Below are 22,219 nucleotides of genomic sequence, written 5' to 3' on the forward strand. Positions count from 1 at the left end.
TGGAGCTTCTGGGAAGCTTCAATGTGTTGGCCAATGTGAAGTGCCCAGAGCAGAGGCTGGCACATGCTATGTTTTCCCCACATGTATACTCCCAGTCTCTACTATCCTTCGCTTTTGAGGATCCCAAATAAAGAACTGGGATCAGTATTTCCTGGGAGATAGCAAGGGAAGATGGCAAGGGAGACTTTATTCAAGGGGGTGGGAGTGGGGGGCTACTACAATGAGTTTTGTGATAGAAGACAGAGATCAGGCCCAACTCTGAATGCAGCAAGGGAAACTGGAAATTTATGGCCAGGAGCAGGGTATGGGTCAGATCACGAAGAGGAAACACCAGGGTAAGGGGATTCTGGCCATCTTGGCTAAACAGGCTTCTTGGCAAGGGCTGGCCAAGGTGATCAAGACACCAGCTGGAGGACGGTGGAGGATGAGAAAACAGACGAGATATCAATGGTGATGAAGTTATTAAGGGTGAGAATTCTGGCTAAACTGGCTTAGCAGGATTCTTGCTGAAACTGACAATGAAGAGACAAACATGGAAGCACAAAAGTCGAGGCCTAGCTAAAAAAGATCCCAGAAGAGCTGAATAGAGTTTAGCCAGGCAGAGTCTCAGTCAATACCTACCCTAGTCCTGGCTGGAACAGGCCAGAAAGTGAGCTGGGGTGGGTTCCAGAAAGCTCTAGAAATCTAAGTGAACATTGAAAACTAAACAGGATTCATCCAGGTGGAGCATGGGAGTGGGAGCAAGGTTTCAGAGGGCCCTTCTGGAAGCAAAAGTAGCATGGCTGAAAATCAGGAAGTAAGAGAGAGCATGGCATTTCTAGGAACTGCAGGAGACTCGTTCCAATCTGTGCTCTGAAAGAGGGGTAGGAAGTGGCAGGGGATGGCACTGGGCCAGCCACCCTCAGAGTTTGGACTTCATCCTGAAGCAAGTAGGGGCCTCCATCACTGGGTTTCCCTTCCAGGGGAGTCTATGATCAGGACCTTCTAGAGGACTCTGTTGGGTAGCTTAGTGCCACAACGGCTAGTGAAAACAATGCCAGCTGTTTGAACACACCTGACCCCAACACACTAGGACCTCGGAGGCAGATCCAAAGGAAGCATCTTTTCTGGTCATAAAAACAGGATCTTGATGTTCTGACATTATTAAAATCCTCTTGGGCTAAGAACATGCATTTTGGACTTGCGGACATGTCAAAAATCACATAATATTGCCAGCTGATTTCTAGCTCAGTGGACTCTCTTGAATGGCACCTGAGAATTACCTGGAAAGTTTTAAAAGAAATGTCCTTGCCTAGGTCACCCTCAGAGATTCAGATTCAATTGTCTGGGGGGGCGGGGGTGGAATGGGGGAAGCTCCCTGTGCAGCCAAGGCTGAGGACTACTATGGAGTGCCCAGTGTAGCAATGTTAGCTCTTGAGAAGGGAATGGGAAGCTCTTGAGAAGGGACTTCCCTTGTCAGATACTCCAGCCAAGATTCTGGGCCAACTTTGCAAACTTTCCCGGTAGATCTTCAAAAGCTACCTGTGGCAACTGCTGAGACCACTGCATGCCCACCCCCTTTGTAAAGACAGGCCTCTCCCTAATGCCAACATAAGGCAGCTGGAGAGGGAGAGCAACCTCACCTCTCTCTGGGCACCGGGAGGGCATGATCTCACTCCAGGGCCCTGTTGTCTGTGAAGCCCTGAGGAGCTTTGTCAAGGATTTGCTTTTCCCCTGAATTTACCTGGAAACTCCAAGCAGGCCTCATTAGCACATTACTCACGCTCACCGAGTCCCACACATCACCTTCCTCCTTCTCACCCCCACCTCCAGAACATTTTTTTTCCATTTGCCCATTTATTCAGTGCAGTTGGGTTTCGTGCCCTGTGCCCCAAAAAGCACATTTTTGGAATGGAAATGCTACGGGAAGAAAGCAGGTAACTAAGGGCCCCAGGGTCCCGGCTCATCACCTCTCATTGGCCTCCCAGCGAAATGCCATCCATCAGGAGCACCGAGCGACAAGCCCTCCCAATGTTTCCCAAAGCGCTGCCCTGCTTTATTCCTTCCTCACCGAGACAGCAGATCGTTAGCTCAGAGCCCCTGGGTTGTTTCCCGCAGCAATTAACTGCTGCCCTGGTGCTAATTCCAATCAATAGCCCCTCTGCCACTGCTCTTACGGCTATAGGCGGCAGCCTCCACAGCACATTTTGGAAGTAACTTGCTGGGGTGGTGAGACTCTGCACCCCCTCCACTCCGCAGGAAAGCCCTCACCAGGCTCCCTGAGGACAGCAGGTGCCCTTCGGTGGGTGGGAGGGGGCAAGGGACAGGGTGAGGAGGCAGGGGTCCTACATCTCTTTTATGTCCAGTGACAACTTGGGAGACGTGCCACACCAGCTCCCCTCTGATATCCCTTGGGATATTCACAAAGCTTTCATTTTTCTATTTTGGCTTTTTTAGAGTTTTGTTTTGTTTTGTTTTCTGTTTGGAGATGGCTGTATTCTTCCTCCATCTAAAAAAGGAAAAAAAAAAACCCCTCTCTCATTCATATCAGTTGGGTTTTGTTTTTTTTGTTTTTTGTTTTTTGTTTTTTGTTTTTTAATCACATAGCCACAGTTTCTCACTTCTTGCCTGTGTTGCTTTCTTCAGCTCCCTGTGGACAGAATGAGACCCGAGAGGACGGCAAAATAATCCAGTTACCTCCCTGCAAGACGGGAGCCTGGATTGTACCGGCCATCATGGCTTGCTACCTTTTAGTGGCGAACATCCTGCTGGTCAACCTGCTCATCGCTGTCTTTAAGTGAGTGGGTCCTTCCTCCAGAGGACTTGGGGTGGAGTGGGAGGCCGGGGGAGGGCAGGCTCTGGTGCTTCCGAAAGGAGAGGAGTTTCTCGCTTGATTCTCTCTCATCTCTATTTCAGCAATACATTTTTTGAGGTAAAATCAATATCCAACCAAGTGTGGAAGTTTCAAAGGTATCAGCTTATCATGACTTTCCATGAAAGGCCGGTTCTGCCCCCGCCTCTGATCATCTTTAGCCATATGACCATGATATTCCAGCACCTATGTTGCCGATGGAGAAAACATGAGAGTGACCCAGATGAGCGGGACTACGGCCTGAGTAAGCTTTGGGTGACAGCCCTGGGCAGCCACAAAGCAGAAATTCCTACTACATCCTGCAGTCAGTCATGTAGGACCATGTGCCCACCTGGCTTTTCTAGATTCCTGCAAATGGCTGACAGCTCTGAACACTCGGGAGGACATGGGAGGGCATGCTTATTTGGGAAACAGTGCTGAAAAGACACAAGAGGCTGAAATGGAGCATTCTTAGCCTCACATCTTTCTTACTGAATAAAACCAGTCTTCCAGCAGAGCTGCTTTGGCACCTTTACAGGTTCTAAACTTCCTACTGTCCAGAAGTCCCACTGCAAAATAGATACATATTAACGTGCTCCCAACGCTCCATTATCTATAATGTAACCATCATTACCTGCATTGAGTTGGGCTGCAGGTGACTTAAGATTGATTTTCCATGGTCATTTCTTGACCCATCACTTTTTAAGGTCTTGAACATTCTCCAATCTTATGGGTTATGCCTGTATGACTTCATGAGGAAACCATCCCTGCTCTCTATTAGTCAAAGGAAAAGCAGAAAACACTCTACCATCCACCTTCTACCCAGTGTTTCTAAAAGGAGGTTCCACTGGCATTGGGGTGGAATGATTCCTCAATGTGTGGGATTGTCCCACACATTGCAGAAGATTTAGCACATCCGGCCTCCAGGCATTGAATACCAGTAGCTCCTGAATGTCCCTAAATGTCCCTTACTACCCCACCCACAGTTAAGAACCACTGGGGAGCTAGCCCTGTACAGCAAGCTACTGTGGTTTCTCAAACCGTGTCAAATAGACCACGCATACTAAATGTACTGGACCAGAGCCTCTAGGGTTGTGACCCAGAAAGTGTCTCTTGTTGATCACTGGTGCTCTAAGGTTTAAACCAAAGCCATTTCCTCAACTGCTTCTCTAAATCTGAGACTTTCAACAACTTCTCTGACAAAGCGATGCCCAACTTCTTTCCAGACATTAAAATCAGAGAGTTGAAGAGGGCTGTGAATCCCAGAATTCACCATTTCCACTGGAAACAAAAATCTAGGCAAATAGAAAGCTTAAAGGGGAAAAAGTTTCAAATTTCTACTGAGCTCTTTGTAGCTGTTTCAGTTATGAATTACTCTACCTGATGTTGACAGAAAGCTAGACTAATAATAACACAAATAATAAAGTTTTATTTTTCTCACATCCCAAAAAGTGAAGGGATAAGAGCCCAGAGCTCAGCAATGGCTCTCTGAAGTCAGAGACCCAAGTCCTGTTTTTAGCCTCCACTATTCCGTTTTGCACTGTTTCATCTCGTGGTAGCAAAATAGCTGCCATCCTCCCAGTCGTCACATCCATGCTCAAGGCAGGAAGAGGAGGGGAGGTGAGAAAATGTAGAGAAAAATGGCTACATCTGAATAGTTTGTCAGGCAAGCAGAACCTCTTCCCATTACACCACACCTTCCTGTAGCCAATTTTTTTCTTTTGAGCCAGCCTGGGTCTTGTGGTTGCTGCCAACTTCAGAGGAGGCTGGAGATGTGTGGATGTGGCTTTCAAGCCTCAGTTGTGGGAAGACGGAAGGAGAGAATGGGGTTGCAGTGGGTTTTAGGAAGGCCAGAGAATAGTACATGTCTGCCATACTTCATATACCAGAAATTGAGCTTTTGAATAGCCTTCTTTTTCTTTGATTTGGCTCCTTTCTCAGCCTTACAGTGGGCTTAACTCCAACCAGTCCCTGCAGTAAACCAGATACACTCAGGTGAACTTTAGGACTCCATAGTGAGTCTAATGCAGAGAAGGACAATGACATAAGTTGCCTGACTGGGTTTGGATTTAGCCTGAGACTTAGTAAAGCACCTCAGCCCCTTTTCCTAACCTTGATAAATGACAAATCTCATTAGGCCCACAGATCAGATGCCATTGCTTATCCTTCCTGTCTTCATTCTCTCACTTTTTTCCACAGAACTGTTCATAACTGATGATGAGCTCAAGAAAGTACATGATTTCGAAGAGCAGTGCATAGAGGAATATTTCAGAGAAAAGGATGATCGATTCAACTCGTCCAATGATGAGAGGATACGGGTGACCTCAGAAAGGTATGTTCCATGGGCACATGCCTCTCACAGGGATTTTTTGCATTGTGACATGACTTACCAATTGTTTTCATATGTACAGCCCCCCAAAACAGAGATCCCCTTGTGTTTATTTTTATTGTTCAAGTTTATGAGAGAACAGAACATTGTCTGAAGTGTCTACTTAGTACTACGTACTTACAGATCCTAAACTTCTCCAGAAGGCAGTAACACCTATCTCCTGGACACTAGATTGTTGAGTCTAGGACAGGGCAGGGCTTGTTGACTCAGACCAAAAATTGGAATATTCTGGCCCAGACACCAAGCAAGAGAGATCCAACCCAATGCAAGGGTCTCCAGCAGGTTGACATTTCATGTAGATCACTGGGAATCTTTTTGGGAGGAGTAGAACAGTTCTGGTATTTGGATTATATGCGTGTTTTGTGCCTTCTGAATCAACAGCAGTGAGACTTATGAATCTGTTACAATAATAGATGAGGGCTTTTTTAATCAGAATTATTTTTGTTTTATTCTTTTTGTAGAACAAGGTAAAAGCAAAGAATAGAAGCAGATCCTTTTACCCAGTGGTGATATATTTTTAGATCTCACTGGCCAAGCAGTTTTGTGGACCAGTAAGACTATAAGAAAAAAGAAATCCCAAAATACAAAGAACAGAATCCTTGAAATTTAATAAATCTAGCTTAATGCAATTGAATTTACATTTTTCTTATTTCTCTCATTTTCCTGTAGACTAATAAAAACTTCATTCCAGGCTGGCACATTCAAAACCCAGCATTTGGGAAACACTGTGATAATGAACATGCAGACTATTACAAAGCATTGGTATAACTCTAAATTGTAAGCATTTGAGATATGAAGATGGCACTATTATAAATAGTGGGAAAAGGCATTTATTGATGGCTTCAGTTGATATGATTCAGACTTGTAAGATATGAGTCAGTGACCTTGAGTTTTCAAGAAATGACATTTTGTCTGCCTACCCACTCTGTACACTCTCTAGTGGTTCTGTAGAAATTATACAAGTGGCATTTTTCTGTCCCTGGCTCTCCATTTCTGTAAAGAACGCAGTCTAGATAAGTAGGTATATACACACATGCCATTGAGTGATTGTATCCATTGGTACGCAGCCAATATTAACAAAGTTTAAAACCATGCACAAATTTTATGCACATCTGTCATTGCACAATAGAGCATTCTATGATGATATGATATGAGCAATTTTCTGGCAAACAGAGGAGGGAGCTGCAAATCTAAAAATCTCTCTCATTCTGTGGCCTTGAAAAAGCTATTTATTAATGGACATATAACCATGTGGTTTCCAGAAAATTGTGCCATGTGGACACATTGCCTATTGCTCAAACATATTTCCAAAGCATATGTACAGGAGACTTTGAAATGCTTTTCAAACTCAAAAAGCTACAGACCTAGGAGCAAAGGTAGGGGGAAGGAGTATGGAGATTCACGGAAGCCTTGGCCTCTCTGGGGAACTAAAATGAGAGGTATAGACACCAACACATGTGAACCTGTTGTGACCATGTCACCAATTCCTTGGAACTGAATGGAAACAGCACCTTCACCTGAGCCTCTCACCCCACACCTGCAAACACTTCCAGGAGACTCCTTCCCCAAGACCCTCTTCCTCTTGGGGTAGTTACAGAGCCCCACCCTCAAGGACCATGACTGAGGTGAGCAGTTCCCAGAAATCCAGGACAGATCATAGACACCCCCTTCCTGTATCTTAGGCATTAGATAGGCTGGTTTTCTGGAGTAACAGAGGCTGGGAGGACCAGGACAACCTCATGACCAAGCCCGGGTGCCAAAGAAGTAAATCTAAACCCAGACCTCATCCTGCTTCTGTTACTTCTGTCTGTGTTTGTTTGGAGTTTGATTTTTGTTGTTGGTGGTGGTGATACTGGTTTGTTTTGCATTTTCAAGTGTGTTTTTTTATCCTATTCATTTTATCTCAATGTTGACTTGATAAGCATACCTGCTATGCCTTCAACGTAATTCACCAGATGCCCACCGGCACAGATCAGGTCAACCAAGACATTGGCTCCAACAATACCTCCCATGACAACACTGGCCCCTTACTCTACCACCTGTCCCTTGATTGATAACCAACCAGGTATCCCCATTTTGCCACTCAGCCCAGTGTGTCAACCTCCCTGCTAAAATCACAGAGTGCTCCATCACAAACGTTATGCATCCGCATTACTGTATTGGTCGAGATTGTCAAGACAAGATGAATATTATGCCCACAAAGTCTCCTGTTAATGAACCTTATCTTTTTAAAGTACTCAAAAGGTACCATCTGCTTAACTACATACGACTGAGCTATTCTATAATGCTGTCTAGAATTTATGTCCACCTCACATAATTCCTAGAATTCAGGATTTCTCATATCAGGAAGACATTCTCCTATCTCCAGTCTCCTGGCATTTCTTTTTTATTTCCCCTTGGTTCGTTAAGGGTCACCTACATTTTCTGGCAATCACAGCTGGAAGTTCTTTTCTGGTTTCTCTAACCCATTTAAAGCAAGGTTTGCAAACTGGTGGCTCATGGGCAACAGCTGCCCACAGAGGCTTAGGCTTGCATCCATTCTGAATGTCTCTGGCCTGGGCGTGCCACAGAATCCTTGCTTCTGACCTCATACACTTCGCCTGCTTCATCTACTTTCTTATCTGCCCTGCCTGTAGGCATTGAGCTCTCCGACCCCTGGCTTACAGCTTCTAGATCATCCTCCCCATCATCTCACATGTCAAGTTCCACTTGTCAGAAGAAGTTGCAGTTTGGATCTTCTCTCCTATAATGATTTAAGCAAAGTAGGATACACATCATTTTTAGAGTCATTTATCTAATATTATCTTTCCTGAGCCAAAGAGCTTTGTGCCCTTTTTGCTCTTCACCTAGATCCAAAAAAAGGAATAGTCATGTGACTATTAATAGTGTATTCAACTTCTAATTTTCATAACAAAGGAAGACAAGAATAACTTAGGATATATGAGACTCATAACTAATCAAAAACCAGCATAAGCCAAAAAAGATGAGTTTCACCCACCTCCCAACCATATCTTTTCTCCATTGCTGATCTTTGGTCTCTCCACTGATTGAGTTGAATTTAAATAGCTCTCCCGTTTCCTTCCCGGGATGATGAGAAGGATAACTGGCCCAAAGGGAAGGGTAGATGATCCTAAGGGACTTAAATAATTCACAAGTTAGGTGTCAGTCTGTGGATAAACAAGAGTTTGCTTTATTTGTTCTGCATCATTGGCTTTCATTTGAAAACCTGTGTGAGCATACCCTTCCCCCCACCCCCCCACAAGAGGCCCTGTGATTGGTTCATGTGATACGGGGTTGTTTTTGCCCTTCATCCTCTAGCCATCCTACTGCTAGCACTTCAGGGAGTCTTTTTTTTTTTAATTTCTTTATTTAAATTCAATTTCACTTACATATACTGTATTATTAGTTTCAGAGGTAGAATTTAGTGACTCATCAGTTGCATATAACACCCAGTGCTCATTCCATCAAGTGCCCTCCTTAATGACCATCCCTTAGTTACTCCATCTCCCCACCCTGCTCCCCTCAGCAGCCCTTGGTTTGTTCTCTATAGTTAAGAATCTCTTATCATTTGCCTCCCTCTCTGTTTTTGTCTTATTTTATTGGAGATTGAAAACAGGCATGGCCTGCCAACCCTTTTTTCTTTTTCTGCCTTTCCTTTGACCACATTGTGAGGTTATCAGAAAAGACAGGAAAATGAATTTGTAGAAAATAACAGTTCTTAAGAAATTGCATAGGGAAGCTGAAATTTTCTGTGTCATTAGAATCTTCTCATGAAAGCCCTTTTCTCCATCCCTTTGGCCATTAGAAGCTAGTTGTCTTCTTAGCTGAGCTTTTCACCAACCTTTTGAGTGCTCTCTAGTGGGATCCTGGCTGTCACTTTCTTGGGCGTCTGGGGCCAGGAGACATCTCACATCCTTCAGGGCCCTGTTATATCCTTATTGTGCTTGCCTCCCGAGTGAATAAGCCCTGCAAAGCCTGCAGATGTGAAAAAGGGAAAGAAAACTGAGGTGTTCTTCCCACAATGTATCTTCCTTTCCATGGTCCCTCTTTTTTTTTTTCTTACTTAGTAACTTCCTGTCTCTCTCTCCTTGAGGCTTCTTATTGGTTCATTAATTCTTATCATTCTCACCTCCTTTATCTCCTGAGTGCTTTGACCAGAGTCAGCAACTGGTGACGGCATCGCTCTTGGCTTGTTCCTCAGACCTCTTTATATGTGTGATGCAACACCCATTTATGATCGCTTTTCAAAAAAATTGTTTAAGATTAAGAGAGGCACTCTGTTTATGGAATAAGCATACATAAATTTTATTCTAGGCTCTTTTGTTCTTTTATAACTCCTATATTAAACCCTGCAGTTAGATCCATGACCTGAATAATCAAACACTCAGGTGGCTAAACACATCCAGAAGTCTGGGAGAAGATTTGTGAAATAGTCTATCCCCACCACCCCTCCAGTCTTAGGCTTCAAAACACTTCAGAGCCCACAGGAGAGCCCGCTGAGGAGAGATTTGGTGAAAAAAAGCTCCTGGGTCCTGCTCTAGCTATCTTCCCCACCACCTCCAGCTATTCTATTCCCTGGGGACATGCTTCTTTGTCTTTGTTCTTGAGGTTTCCCCAGGTGCCTCTTTGCTTTCCTTGAAAAACCCTTTTCCTTCTTGTACCACCTCTCTGTTCTTCCCATCCCACTGGGCTCCTTAGCTTCCGTGTCCTATTTGCTGTCCACAGCCAGCTCCTAACTCTTCCTCATGGTGCCCTAGCTCTGCCTCTCATCTGCTGCTTTTCTCTGCAGTGTTGGATCCTTGGGCTGAAGGCAGGTGGGGTGCGGGGAGGGAGTGCCCCACAGTGTAGGCAGAGCTGCCTCACAGTGTGCAGACCGGTAATCACATGCAGTTATGCTAAAAGAGCATCTTTATCTCTTTGCACACCAACCTTGTATATACCAGGCTCCAGGAAAGGAAGGAGAGGGAGGCAGAAAACCATCCTGCCTTTTTTTAATTCTGCCAACACTAAAAAACTAGGAGGACCCAGTACCTAGTGTATCCAAAATGGGAAGTCTCATTCTACAAAAATGTGTCTCTCCTGCTCCTGACTGTAATGAGGACGCGTTTAATCCACTTACCCAAAGCTTATTGCGTTGCAAAACACAAAACTGCAGTACTTGCAAGACCACACTGCACAGGCTAGATGGTGACAAAGTGAATCGTGAGTCTCTAAGACACACAAACTTATTATTGTAAGTAGTTTGTTTCTCAAGCTGTGTTTATAGCGCAAAATGAACTGAAACAGGAGAAGGTTGTATTTTCCTTCTGAATCAGCTGTGTTAGCTGAGTGAATAACATTGGGTTTGCCAGATACAGAAACTGCTCAGTTGACAAGTCTTTTAGGAATACTCCTGGGCACAGTGGTGGAATGTTCCTGGACCCTAGGAAGGGCCACATTGGTTCTGGAGCATGGGGAGTATGTCTCCAAGGCAGGGCTCCTGAGGGCAGTCCAGAAGCTTGGGCTGGGTGAAGGGAACCTGAAAGATAAAAGAGCAGAGTGGATGGAGTGAATTGGGGGTGCAGGGGGGCTGTTACTGAAAATGGCAGAAATGTGACCTGAGACCAGAGAATCACACACACACACGCACGCACACACACGCACACACACACACACACTGGCCAGAAGAGCGTTTTTTGGTTTTGTTTTTTAAAGCCTACAGATCCTCAGAGAGGAAAACCACATGCCTCTTATACCTCCTTCTGACACTGAAATGTATATTCTTCTCTGATGGAAGTGTTGCTATTATTTTTTTTTACATTTTTAAAATTTAAATTTAATTTGAGGTGTTGCTATTGTTAAACATACCACCACCACCACCACTGGCACCACCACCCCCATTGCCCCCATCACAACAGCTGGGGGGACCCAGCTCCAATTCCCACCATTGTTGTAAGATACATTCTGTACCTGCCAGCAGGTTTCTTTGAAGGGTCAGCAGACACAGGACTTACTGTGCACATTGGGAGTTTTGGAGAAGTATCTTTATCTTGGTCCTCTGCAGGAAAGTTGTGAATAGGTCTTATTTAGAGTCTTCAAAAGATTTGCCTTTGGGCATTTCAAAGTGAAAGCTGGAGGTCAGAGGCACCTGGGTGGCTCAGTCAGGTAAGTGTCTGCCTTCAGCTCAGGTCATGATCCTGGGGTCCTGGGATTGAGTCCTGCATCAGGTTCCCAGTTCAGTGGGGAGTCTGCTTCTCCTTCTCCCTCTGCTGCTTCCCCTGCTCGTGCTCTCTCCCTCTCTCTCTGTCAAATAAATAACTAAAAATCTTAAAAGAAAGAAAAAAAAGAAAGTAAGTTAGTTGGAGGTCAAACCAAAGCTTGGCTCTGGTCTGTCCTTTCCCAGTCAAGTGAAAACTATGGCACAATTTTATTTTAAGTGTGTGGCCTCTGTCTTTGTAAATAAATGCGCAGGCAGCCTGTTAGACAATTGAAATCAGGTTCAGCACCATGATTATCTCAGTGAACGGTTAGTGGCACCTGGCAGCATGGAAATGGAAAAAGGAATATGAGACAGATCGCGCCCTTGAGAATTTCCAGTGGAGAGGGTCAAGACATCTAGAAATAACTGTAATATAAGGCATCTGTGATCAGCTGTCCAGAGAGACACAGGGAGAAAGAGAGAGGAGTAGGAGAATTTACTTATTGATAGACACTCCAGAGTTTACCACAAGTTACTTTATTGTAATCTTGGTTAAATTTCTTGATGTTTGCTTTGCCTTTATGAATGAAAGCCTTGGGTTAGATTAGATCAAGTCCAGGTTCCTCAGTGACAGGACCCTATTAATTCCTTTGGAGGAGCTAAATTTTAAGATTATTGTGAATAGCAATGACAACAAAACATTTTACAAATGCACAAAATAAAAACAATCCCAATCCATACTCCAAGCCTTAAAATGTACACTGCAACGAGAAAAGCTGCCTTCTAAAATTCTGTTGTATGGTTCTGAGTAAAGTCCTCAACATGCAACAATGCTCAATTTGATGGTGACTGATTAAGCCAACGCCCTAATATTTAGTTAGGTCATTAAACCTTGCCCCAAGTCACAGCTAAGTCATGAGGTCCTTTGGCCCCACTCCAGTTCAATAAGAACTACTCAACTTTGGTGTTTATTGGGATCGTGCATTAAATTTTACTGAGTAGAAAGGGGTTTGGTAAGTAAATACCACTGGATTAGATCATCTCTAAGGCCTATTCCAGCTCAAAAAGATTTAGATTCTCCAGAGAGGAACCTGGCCTTGAGTGACCCTCATTTTGTTTCTCGCCCAGGGTGGAGAACATGTCCATGCGGCTGGAGGAAGTCAACGAAAGAGAGCACTGCATGAAGGCCTCACTCCAGACCGTGGACATCAGGCTGGCACAGCTCGAGGACCTCATTGGGCGCATGGCCACAGCCCTAGAGCGCCTAACAGGTCTGGAACGGGCCGAGTCCAACAAAATCCGCTCCCGGACCTCCTCAGACTGCACAGACGCAGCCTACATCGTGCGCCAGAGCAGCTTCAACAGCCAGGAGGGGAACACCTTCAAGCTCCAAGAGAGTATAGACCCTGCAGGTGAGGAGACCATGTCCCCAACTTCTCCAACCCTAATGCCCCGTATGAGAAGCCATTCTTTCTATTCAGTCAATATGAAAGACAAAGGTGGTATAGAAAAGTTGGAAAGTCTTTTTAAAGAAAGGTCCCTGAGCCTACACCGGGCTACTAGCTCCCACTCAGTAGCAAAAGAATCCAAAGCTCCTGCAGCCCCTGCAAACACCTTGGCCATTGTTCCTGACTCCAGAAGACCGTCTTCGTGTATTGATATCTATGTCTCTGCCATGGATGAACTCCACTGTGATATAGACCCTCTGGACAATTCCATGAACATCCTTGGGCTGGGGGAACCAAGCTTTTCAGCTCCAGCACCTTCCACAGCTCCTTCAAGTAGTGCCTATGCAACTCTTGCACCCACAGACAGACCTCCAAGCCGGAGCATTGATTTCGAGGACCTCACCTCCATGGACACTAGATCTTTTTCTTCAGACTATACCCACCTCCCAGAATGCCAAAACCCCTGGGACACTGACCCTCCAATGTACCAGAGCATCGAGCGTTCCAAAAGTAGCCGCTACCTAGCCACCACACCCTTTCTTCTAGAAGAGGCCCCCATCGTGAAATCTCATAGCTTTATGTTTTCTCCCTCAAGGAGCTATTACGCCAACTTTGGGGTGCCCATGAAAACAGCAGAATATACAAGTATTACAGACTGTATTGACACAAGGTGTGTCAATGCTCCTCAAGTGATTGCTGACAGGGCCACCTTCCCTGGAGGTCTTGGAGGCAAAGTAGAGGATTCGTCTTGCTGCCATCCTGAGCGAGAGGCAGAACTGAGTCACCCCAGCTCTGACAATGAAGAGAACGAGGCCAAAGGCCGGAGAGCCACTATCACAATACCCTCCCAAGAGGGTGATAACTCAGACAGAACCCTGTCCAACAACATCATGGTTCCCAAGATAGAGCGCGCCAACAGCTACTCAGCAGAGGAGCCAAGTGCGCCCTATGCGCACACCAGGAAGAGCTTCTCCATCAGTGACAAACTCGACAGGCAGCGGAACACAGCAAGCCTGCGAAACCCCTTCCAGAGGAGTAAGTCCTCCAAGCCGGAGGGACGAGGGGACAGCCTATCCATGAGGAGACTGTCCAGAACATCCGCCTTCCACAGCTTTGAAAGCAAGCACAACTAAACCTTCTTCATAAGCATTGCAGGAGGCCCAAGAATCCAGCCCTAGAATCCTCCCTGCGCACCACCTGTTCCCCTTCCTTGAAACATTCCTTGCTTTTTTCTTAGCTGAGCAAAACAAGCAAAGCCTTGGGAGGTGTTAACTCAAAGGTGACTTCGGGGCCACAGATTGAGAAAGCGCTTGGTCTGGCCCAGTGCCAAACACAGGGGTTTTAAGTCATGTTCACACTTGTTGGGCAGGGAGGGAAAAGAGGGAGAAGAAGGGTTAAGGTGAATGTGTATCTCTAGTGACTTCAGAAAGCCATGAGCTCTGGGAATGAAGGGGCTTCAAGCACTCTCCATGCCAGGAGGCATCTTTCCATTTCTGCCCATTGTCAAGAGTTTTAGGATACAGGGCTAAATTGCAAAATAAGATGAAATAAAGTAGCCAGCGTACAAATGAGATATTCTAAACTTCAATTCTGTTTTCTTTTCACATTGGCTCCATCACTGGTGACTGATGAAGAGCATCCTTTTTATTCAGTATAAGCCGGCAGCAAGCAGTTCTACCTAACGTCCCACATCCTTCTCATGCCAACACTTCTGTAATTGATCATTATAAAGAAAGAACAAGGTAACAGTCACAGTTCACCTGTCTCTTATATATTCACTTCTGGTGCCACAACTGTTTATCTTTTTTGAAGAAAATAAAGGGAAAAGAAATGCCTTTTTGTATTGCAATCAAACTGAAAGAAGAATTGAGGCTAAAAACAAATGTCAAGTGGTTTATTATATACAGTGGGCATTCAAGTATAGTCGAGCAAGCTCAGGATGAATGTAATTAAATAATTTTATATTTTTTAATTTATTTTGTATCTCACCTGTCATCAATGAAGTCACTCACTGAATATGTGATAGTGAACTAAAAGGAAAAAAAATAGTGGGCAGAACTCACCTAAAATTGCCATGTGATACACTATTATAGTCTCACCATCCGTGTCATGTGTCATGCTGCTGTGTGATTGTCATCATTTGCATGACTCTACCATGTCTTCTAAACATCTCCGAGATGTACCTGGAAATTCTTCACACCACCCATCACATGACCATTTTGTATATGAAGATCTGATCACATGTGGATATTTTCATACCTAGAGTTTTGCCATTTAATCTGAGCTCAGTATAAATTTAATTGGAGTTTTTCAAGGGCTGGTATCTTTTTTATGGAAATGTTCCAAAGTACTTTTTAAGGAAGTTTCAAATCATAAATAACCTTAGAATTGACTGGGAATTTGGTATCAACCCAAAGCCATCAGTTGCAGGCATACCATGAATATTTTTCTTATATACAGAGCTATAAAAATGATACAGTAGACTCAAGTAGAAAGCAAATAAACCACATAAAGACTTCTTTTGTATATGCTGCTTATATACATGTATATGCATTCACACAGAGATGTTTATATATAGTATATAAACAGGCATATAGAGCTTTCTTAAGAGGCTTGGACTTTTCTATCACCTTGAGGTAACCAGGATTTTTTAATATCCAAGGTGTTCCATTGAAAGAGTTCATTATATTATGTTGGATTTTGACAGATATTGAAATTATGATTTTTTTAAAGCCCTATGACCTTAACTCTTCCTTGCACCAAACTAGAGTTTTCAAAATGACTGGCTACCTGCCCTCTGCTTCTTTTCTGTCCAGAAACACTTGCTGTGATGACATCTTATTTAGTCTGGTTTCTTCTGCACAAAGTGATGACGCCAAGTACAATCTGAATTAGACACGCAATTCAAAACCAGATAGTATTACGGACTCTTTAATACAGACGTATACTACTAGGTCAGAATCTAGATTTGAAGGGGGATAAAGAAATATTGACCCTCAAATCTTCAGATTCCTACTTGTGTCACGGATTTTCAAAAGAATAAAGTCTTTAAGGAAAATGACCTCATGTTCTTGGCCCCCAATATACTATGTGGTTCTCCTGTTTAGTTGTTATTGTGAGCTTCGAATTTTCTCATGATGTGAAATCATCATCAGCAAATACATGGACAAAAGCTCTAGCCTTTAAGTTTATTTTTTAACCCCTCTGAACAAGACTTTTAGGTATAGAAATAGTTATGAGGCCACATATAAAGAATTAAAGAATTCCTTGTCATTCTTTGGTATTTGGGTGAATCAGACACAGGCAACCAGACTCCCTCATGTGTAATTGCTCTAGAAATGCTCACATTTTTATTGAGCCCCTGATTAGCTGTTTCCCTTTCAGCAAACATGCATTTGGTCTGAGAATAAATCAGTTGCCATTAAACTTCTTGAAACATGAACCTCAGTGAGAATCTGATGAAAGTTCCAGGGCCTCTCCCCAGAAAAAAAATGTACATAAACATACAGAGTTACAATATAACTTGAAAGGGTCCCTGTACCCCTGGTTCCGTGTTGCTTGATAATGAGGAAGAGGAACCATGTTTGTTCATAATCAATACAGTTGTAACAGGCACTTTACATTTGAGACCATTTCTCTGTGATTCTCAGGAAGGCCAAGTCTCAGCACCAGAGTTGGAACCAAGGTTTTTTTCTTTTTGTCCCTTAGATTATATTTTGCTAGTTTGATGTACTTGTATCCTAATGTTTGATGATTTTAAGTGTGGAGTGCACACTTAAAAAGTCAGAAGGCTCTCTGAGTGAGTCCGTAGAGGGATCCAAGAAGGAGATGAAACCATTATTCTTTGACCACAGAGCAGGACATCACGGCACCTCTAGGGCCCCATGCGGACCAGACAGAAAGTGAGGGAAAGAAATTATGTGCACAAGTGTTTCCATTCATCACGATTTCTGGAAAGAACAGAACAGGACCTGGGAAACACAGTACTTACCAGTCCTGACCTTGTGACTGCCTGGTTCTTTTGTCGTACAGGAAAATGAAGCTCTTACATCTTCCATGAAGTGTGCAAAATATATAAGCCAAATTTAAGTGACTTTAAACGTAAACTGTGCAGTTCTCCTGAGCCATTTCTTTCCTGTGCACATACATGTGTGTCCTGTTTCAGCCCATTTCTTCCCGTTTCTGGGTTCTCTGCACCCCGATATGGCATTGATTCTGTGGCCTTGTAGAGTCAGCTTATGTTCAGCTCATTTATTCCATCCTGTCCCTGATCAAGGGGACGTTAATTACCTGTCTGTGTGAATTAAGCAGCTCCTGAGCAGCACATTACTGAAGAACATAAATAAAGTCATAGAGAGCTCAGAGAAGTAATAGCTTTGGTTTCATCATCTGCTCCTGAGGTGCCAGTTTTTACATACTACTATATGTAATGATTGGTTCTACGTGGCATGTTCCTTCTGAAAAAAAAAAAATTAAGGGTGTTTTATGAAAATGGCCATGGAAATTCCCTGATCGACCCACACACTTACAGTTAGAAAATTCCTCCTTGATGGATTTGAATGAGGAGCTGGCAAACGTGGGCACAGTCGTCATGGCTAGTTCGTGTATGTCTCCAAGCCAGAAGGCGTATGAGCAGGCCATATACAGCACTTTACCAGAACTGGCTTTCCTTTTGAGTCTAAGCTTCCAGGTCTTGGATATATATTTAGCACTTTGAAAGTTCCCCTTAAAAAAAAAAAAAATATATATATATATATAAAAGAATAATCGAATGGGAAAAATGTACTTGTAAAAACACAAAGTGTGTTTCTTCTGAATGTTTCAAATGTATTGTAAAAGATGGTTTCTATAGATGATATTATGATAGATAACTGGATAGTACATTGTTAATTCGACCTTCTGAGGCTGTACAGGCTAATCTTCCCAAATGTTTGGGCTGTTTAACTTCTGACATGGTAATCTGTATTATCCAGTCATCCATCATGCTGTATCTACAGGCTGTACCATTCGATGTGTCAAGCCATGCTGTATTATAAAACACATGTACACATATCTGTAACCCCTGTGTAACCCAGCAGAATTGTAGCATGTGGTTGTATTAATGAACGTTACAGGATAGCTTTATAATCATTGACAAATCTGTAACATTCAATAAAGAAGCACATGTTGCAAGGAGTAAGTATGTTCCCAATTCCATGTTATTCAGCATTCTCCCAAAATGAGCACTCCTGTCCTTGATCTACTTTATGGTTTCCACAATCCTATAGACCACTAGGAAATATTTGTACAAGCCTATGTACATCCTCTAACCAGCCCCATGAGCCGTGGTAGGCAAGTTGTGTTTTGTGAAAGACGAACTGGCATGTTATGCGACAGACTGTATGACAAATGAACTAAAAATAATATTTTAAACTCCAGTTGAATTAGCTGTTTGTTTACATCTGCTAACCCCATGCGGAAACAGTGTACAGTATTTTATAAATATGTTCATTTAGTAACACTGATATGTTTGTTTCTAGATAAAGTGATGCTAGTGTGTAGGTGGTTATATACATTCTCGATATTGCATTATTACTCACTATTCTTTAACAATAGCAATGTAACTTAAATGAAGTAATCCCTCTCCAAATCCAGTCTTAATTTTGTGGCAACAAAATGCATGCACTGCTTTATGCGTTTCTTTTGACTTTTTAAAAGGCACTTAACATTTTACTATTGCCTGCTGTAACACTTAACCCAGCTAGGAACTTGCTCACGTTGTTGGGCTTCTTACACTGTTTGGGAATTATGTTCGATTTTTAAAAATTAAAAACAAGAAAGTAACCAAGGTTTTTTTTTTTTATCTTTTTTTAAAGCTCTGAACAAATCATATGACATAAAGTATTAACTGCAGGGTGTATAGCGAGGGGACCCAGAGATGGCTGGCCAACACCAATGTAGGTGTTGGTACATCTGTGATATAGGAAAGACACAGTTCTGTTTCTTTAGGGCCACTGGGTACAAATTGCTACACCAGACATGAGAGTGAGAAGTCCATTCGGACACTGCAGAAATCCACAGATCATTAGAATGAGTGGCTCCATGGTGCATGTGGCCCCCCTCCTACCTGGTAGCTTTCTACCTTATGTGTGAACCTCACCTGGGAGAGAGAGAGGGGTGGGTGTCTGGGTGTCCAATCAAGAACTGGGTGACTCTAAAGAGCTTGTCCCTTAAAGAAATCACCATGTCATTATCAGAAGCCATTCAACATCTGGAAAAGAAAAGAGCTAGTTTGCACAGTCTTATAAATGACTGCTCTTCAAATGGGGAGAGAAAACTTTTCCCTCCACCTGTGCTGGCCTAAGCTTTCTCTTCCCTTTACATGTCAAACATTCTCTTTCCCAGAATGGAGTCAGTCAAAGCAGAGGTTTGTTCTGATTTAAGGAAAACGAGATTTTTTTTCTTTTCTTTTTTCATTCATTTGAGAAGGTCACTGTGTTACCTTTTCTCTGATGAGTTCCTTGCCCTGATCACTGCTAATGAAATCAAGACATGACAATGTCAATATGTCCATCTAAGAAAGGATTTCGGTGGCCATGTGGTCCACATAGCAGTAAGAGTGAGGTGAATTTCCCCTCCCTAACTACTCTCGTCTGTAGATCCCCTTAAGCCTCTAGGCCCTCACCTGTCAGCATAATGTTTATGTGCTAGAAAGTGAAAGGGCACTTATGGCCACAAGTCCATGTGCCATCTGCAGAGCATCAGTACCGACCTTGACCTAGGCCTTCCCCAGGAATAGGCGGGCTGCTGAGAGCACTGGGTCATGGAGGAAGGTTGAGCTTCACGCCTGGAATGCACAGCCTTCTTCAACCCCTTAACTTTCTTCCTTTCTCTTAGCCCAGCACAACATGCTTTTTGCCAGAACAACAGACCCTTACTCCTATTACCCCCAATACCCCATGGAGCCTGGCACAGTAGCCTGAAACAGTGGCTATGTGGAACAAGTCCAGCTTTCACTTTGCCCACCCCTAGTCTTCCCACTAAACTAGGCTCCTCCCCGCCCTCCACCCCATACCCCTAACTCAACTGGTGTTTGTGGCAGCCCCATCCAATTTTTTTGCTGTCTGAACCACAAAAGAGTCCCTCATGTCTTCGGCCACGAAGACATGTCTTTGGCTCCCCCACGTATCATCAGAACCAGCCATCTGCATCTAGATCATGGGGCTGCAAACCCAAATACTTGCAGAGGCTGGAGCCAGGACCCAAATGTGCCCGTTGGGATGGGGAAAGACAACAGGAAGAAGTAGGGTTTGTAGGCATGAAAGAACATGTGTCCTACTACAAAAACATTCACATTCTGATTTGTAAACACTCTGCTAGCCAAACAAATGTGTCTGCCAACAGCATTCAGTCCCAATGGCAATAGTTTGGGACCTCTGCTTTAGGGCCAACCAGGATCATGTTCTTGATCCTGACTTAGTGTATACAAGAAATACACCGAGAACTGAGGTGGGGGCAGAGAGAAACTCACCCTATTTAGGGTTATTCCTGTTCTCCAGCATCATGGATGCATTACCAGCTGCATCTTTCTGGACCCAAATGCAGGATCTTTGTGAGGGAGATTCAGAAGAGTACCGTAGCTTTGAATCAAGGCTTATCTGCTTCTTGTCACTACAGCGTCTAACTTGAGTTTATATTGCTGTTCCTGCTGTGGAAAACAGTACACACGGTATTCTGTACTCATAGTCATTTCCTAATCTAGAACTTAGATTCTCATTTGTAAAGCTTCTAACCATAGTTTATAATGGGGAAAATTATTCAAATATCATTTTTAAATGAATTCCTATAAATATGACAATTTTGAAATTGGGTTTGTTAAAGATATATACATCTTTTCCTTCTTTGTGTATGGATAGACCGCGGTTGGCATATCTATCGACATTATAAATATATATAAATCCTTAGAGGAATTGTTCTTTTTTAAAGGTCTATTATTGGATTCACAATGCACTTTGAGCTTGTTTGTTTAGATACATAATTCGAAGCAGAAGTTGGCAGATACCATGGGAAAATCTTTCTGAAATTTCTGTAACAAATGTTTTGCAATAAAAAAAAAAAAACTCGGTAGTTTAAAACATGACTTGGGCTTCCTTGTGCATTTATTTGCCATCAGTTGGTCTCCACCATCTTCATGCCAGGAGTGGCTGGGGTACACAGAGATAATTGCCTAGGGCCCCATAAGTTACTTGTACAGCAGAAGTTGCAAACTAGCCTGTGGGTCGTCTCTAGCTGGCAGAGAAGGGATGTTTTTTAAAAATGTGAAACATTTTTAAATTGATTGATTTCACATCTAATTTTATACTACTGACTTCTCTTGAAAAATCTGAAGATCCAGTGAAATGAGACCTGGATTCTCACATGACAGTAGTCACCTGACTCACAGCATCTTGGCTGCCCCTTTGAAAGGAGCACGTGCTCTTCAATAGGCCACAGTCTCCAGCACCCCCTTTTGTATCTCACGTATGGTCCCTTCCCTCATTAACATCACATGGAAGGCTCCTACATGCACTGGGATATTGGACCCCTATTCTGGGGTAAAGGATGTAAAAAAAGCAGTGGCAGCTTTAGAATTTCTGAGGAAAGGCTTAAGGATAGCAAGTTGGCCACATGAGAGACACATGTGGGACTTGTCTTCACATTAAAGGTGTGGCAGGCATGCTTTCATGATCCATTTTAAAGAATTTTATGATCTATAATTGGATCAGCTTTGAGAAAGCTGATGGATGGGTGAAAGGGGATCAATCCCACCCCCATTAAGTAATTTCTGCCTAAAAGAATAAACAGTGCTCCTTGACCTTACAAATATTTTCATTTCAAATAGCAGTGGGAAGAGAAATTGCCGAACATACATGCATACATGCAGTCCTTTATTCAAAAATATTCATTGAGTGCCTACTGTGTCCCCAGTTGGCATGCCCAGGTGAATAAAGTGGAGGAATTCCCTGCCCCTGTAGAGTTTTGAATCTAGCTGTAATGAATGTAACCATATATTCGTATAGCTACTATTTAGTTGCTTACGGAATCAAGTGTGAAAAATAAGACTGTAGAGGTTCAGAGAAGTGACAGTGCTCTGTGACTCAGGGCAAGGAAGTCTCCATAGAAGAGGATACCCTGGGATGTGCCCTGAAGAACAAGGAGGGTTTGACAAGACACAAGGAGGACACTCCAGGTAAGAACACTCATTTGATAAGCCTTCGAATGTTACAGTGCTTCATCCTGGTTAGAACTTCCAGGCAGCTTCACGGTATCTCCAGCATCGATCCCAGTTTTGTGAATGAGGCTTTGCTCCAGCCGGTGTCTTCATCTGTACCTTTCCCACTGGCTGTCTGGTCAAT

At 43.4% G+C, this 22,219-nt stretch overlaps 1 protein-coding gene and 1 long non-coding RNA gene across 14 annotated transcripts in view; one reads left to right on the top strand and one right to left on the bottom strand.

Moving 5' to 3' along the window:
• TRPM3 (transient receptor potential cation channel subfamily M member 3) overlaps nucleotides 1-20,964 on the top strand; it is a 500,214-nt gene extending 479,250 nt beyond the window's left edge. For 8 of the 10 annotated variants that reach the window (XM_077907028.1, XM_077907033.1, XM_077907040.1 and 5 more), the window contains 4 exons: nucleotides 2,626-2,776; nucleotides 2,896-3,095; nucleotides 5,030-5,162; nucleotides 12,526-20,964. In XM_077907028.1, coding sequence (XP_077763154.1) covers nucleotides 2,626-2,776; nucleotides 2,896-3,095; nucleotides 5,030-5,162; nucleotides 12,526-13,978 — 1,937 coding nt within the window. In that variant the 3' untranslated portion in view covers nucleotides 13,979-20,964. The remainder of the gene's footprint in view (nucleotides 1-2,625; nucleotides 2,777-2,895; nucleotides 3,096-5,029; nucleotides 5,163-12,525) is intronic. The other 2 variants (XM_077907081.1, XM_077907086.1) reach the window with 1 other exon arrangement.
• Nucleotides 1-22,219, bottom strand: part of LOC144319305 (uncharacterized) — a 71,086-nt gene that overhangs the window by 5,709 nt on the left and 43,158 nt on the right. Inside the window, exons 2-5 of one of the 4 annotated variants that reach the window (XR_013385175.1) lie at nucleotides 11,213-11,524; nucleotides 9,349-10,737; nucleotides 9,061-9,194; nucleotides 8,218-8,357 (exon numbers count right to left, since the gene is read on the bottom strand). This is a non-coding gene — a long non-coding RNA (uncharacterized LOC144319305). Of the gene's footprint in view, nucleotides 1-8,217; nucleotides 8,358-9,060; nucleotides 10,738-11,212; nucleotides 11,525-22,219 lie in introns of all 4 variants that reach the window. The other 3 variants (XR_013385177.1, XR_013385179.1, XR_013385174.1) reach the window with 3 other exon arrangements.

Source organism: Canis aureus, chromosome 1 (genome assembly GCF_053574225.1).
Source record: "Canis aureus isolate CA01 chromosome 1, VMU_Caureus_v.1.0, whole genome shotgun sequence".
NCBI lineage: Eukaryota > Metazoa > Chordata > Mammalia > Carnivora > Canidae > Canis > Canis aureus.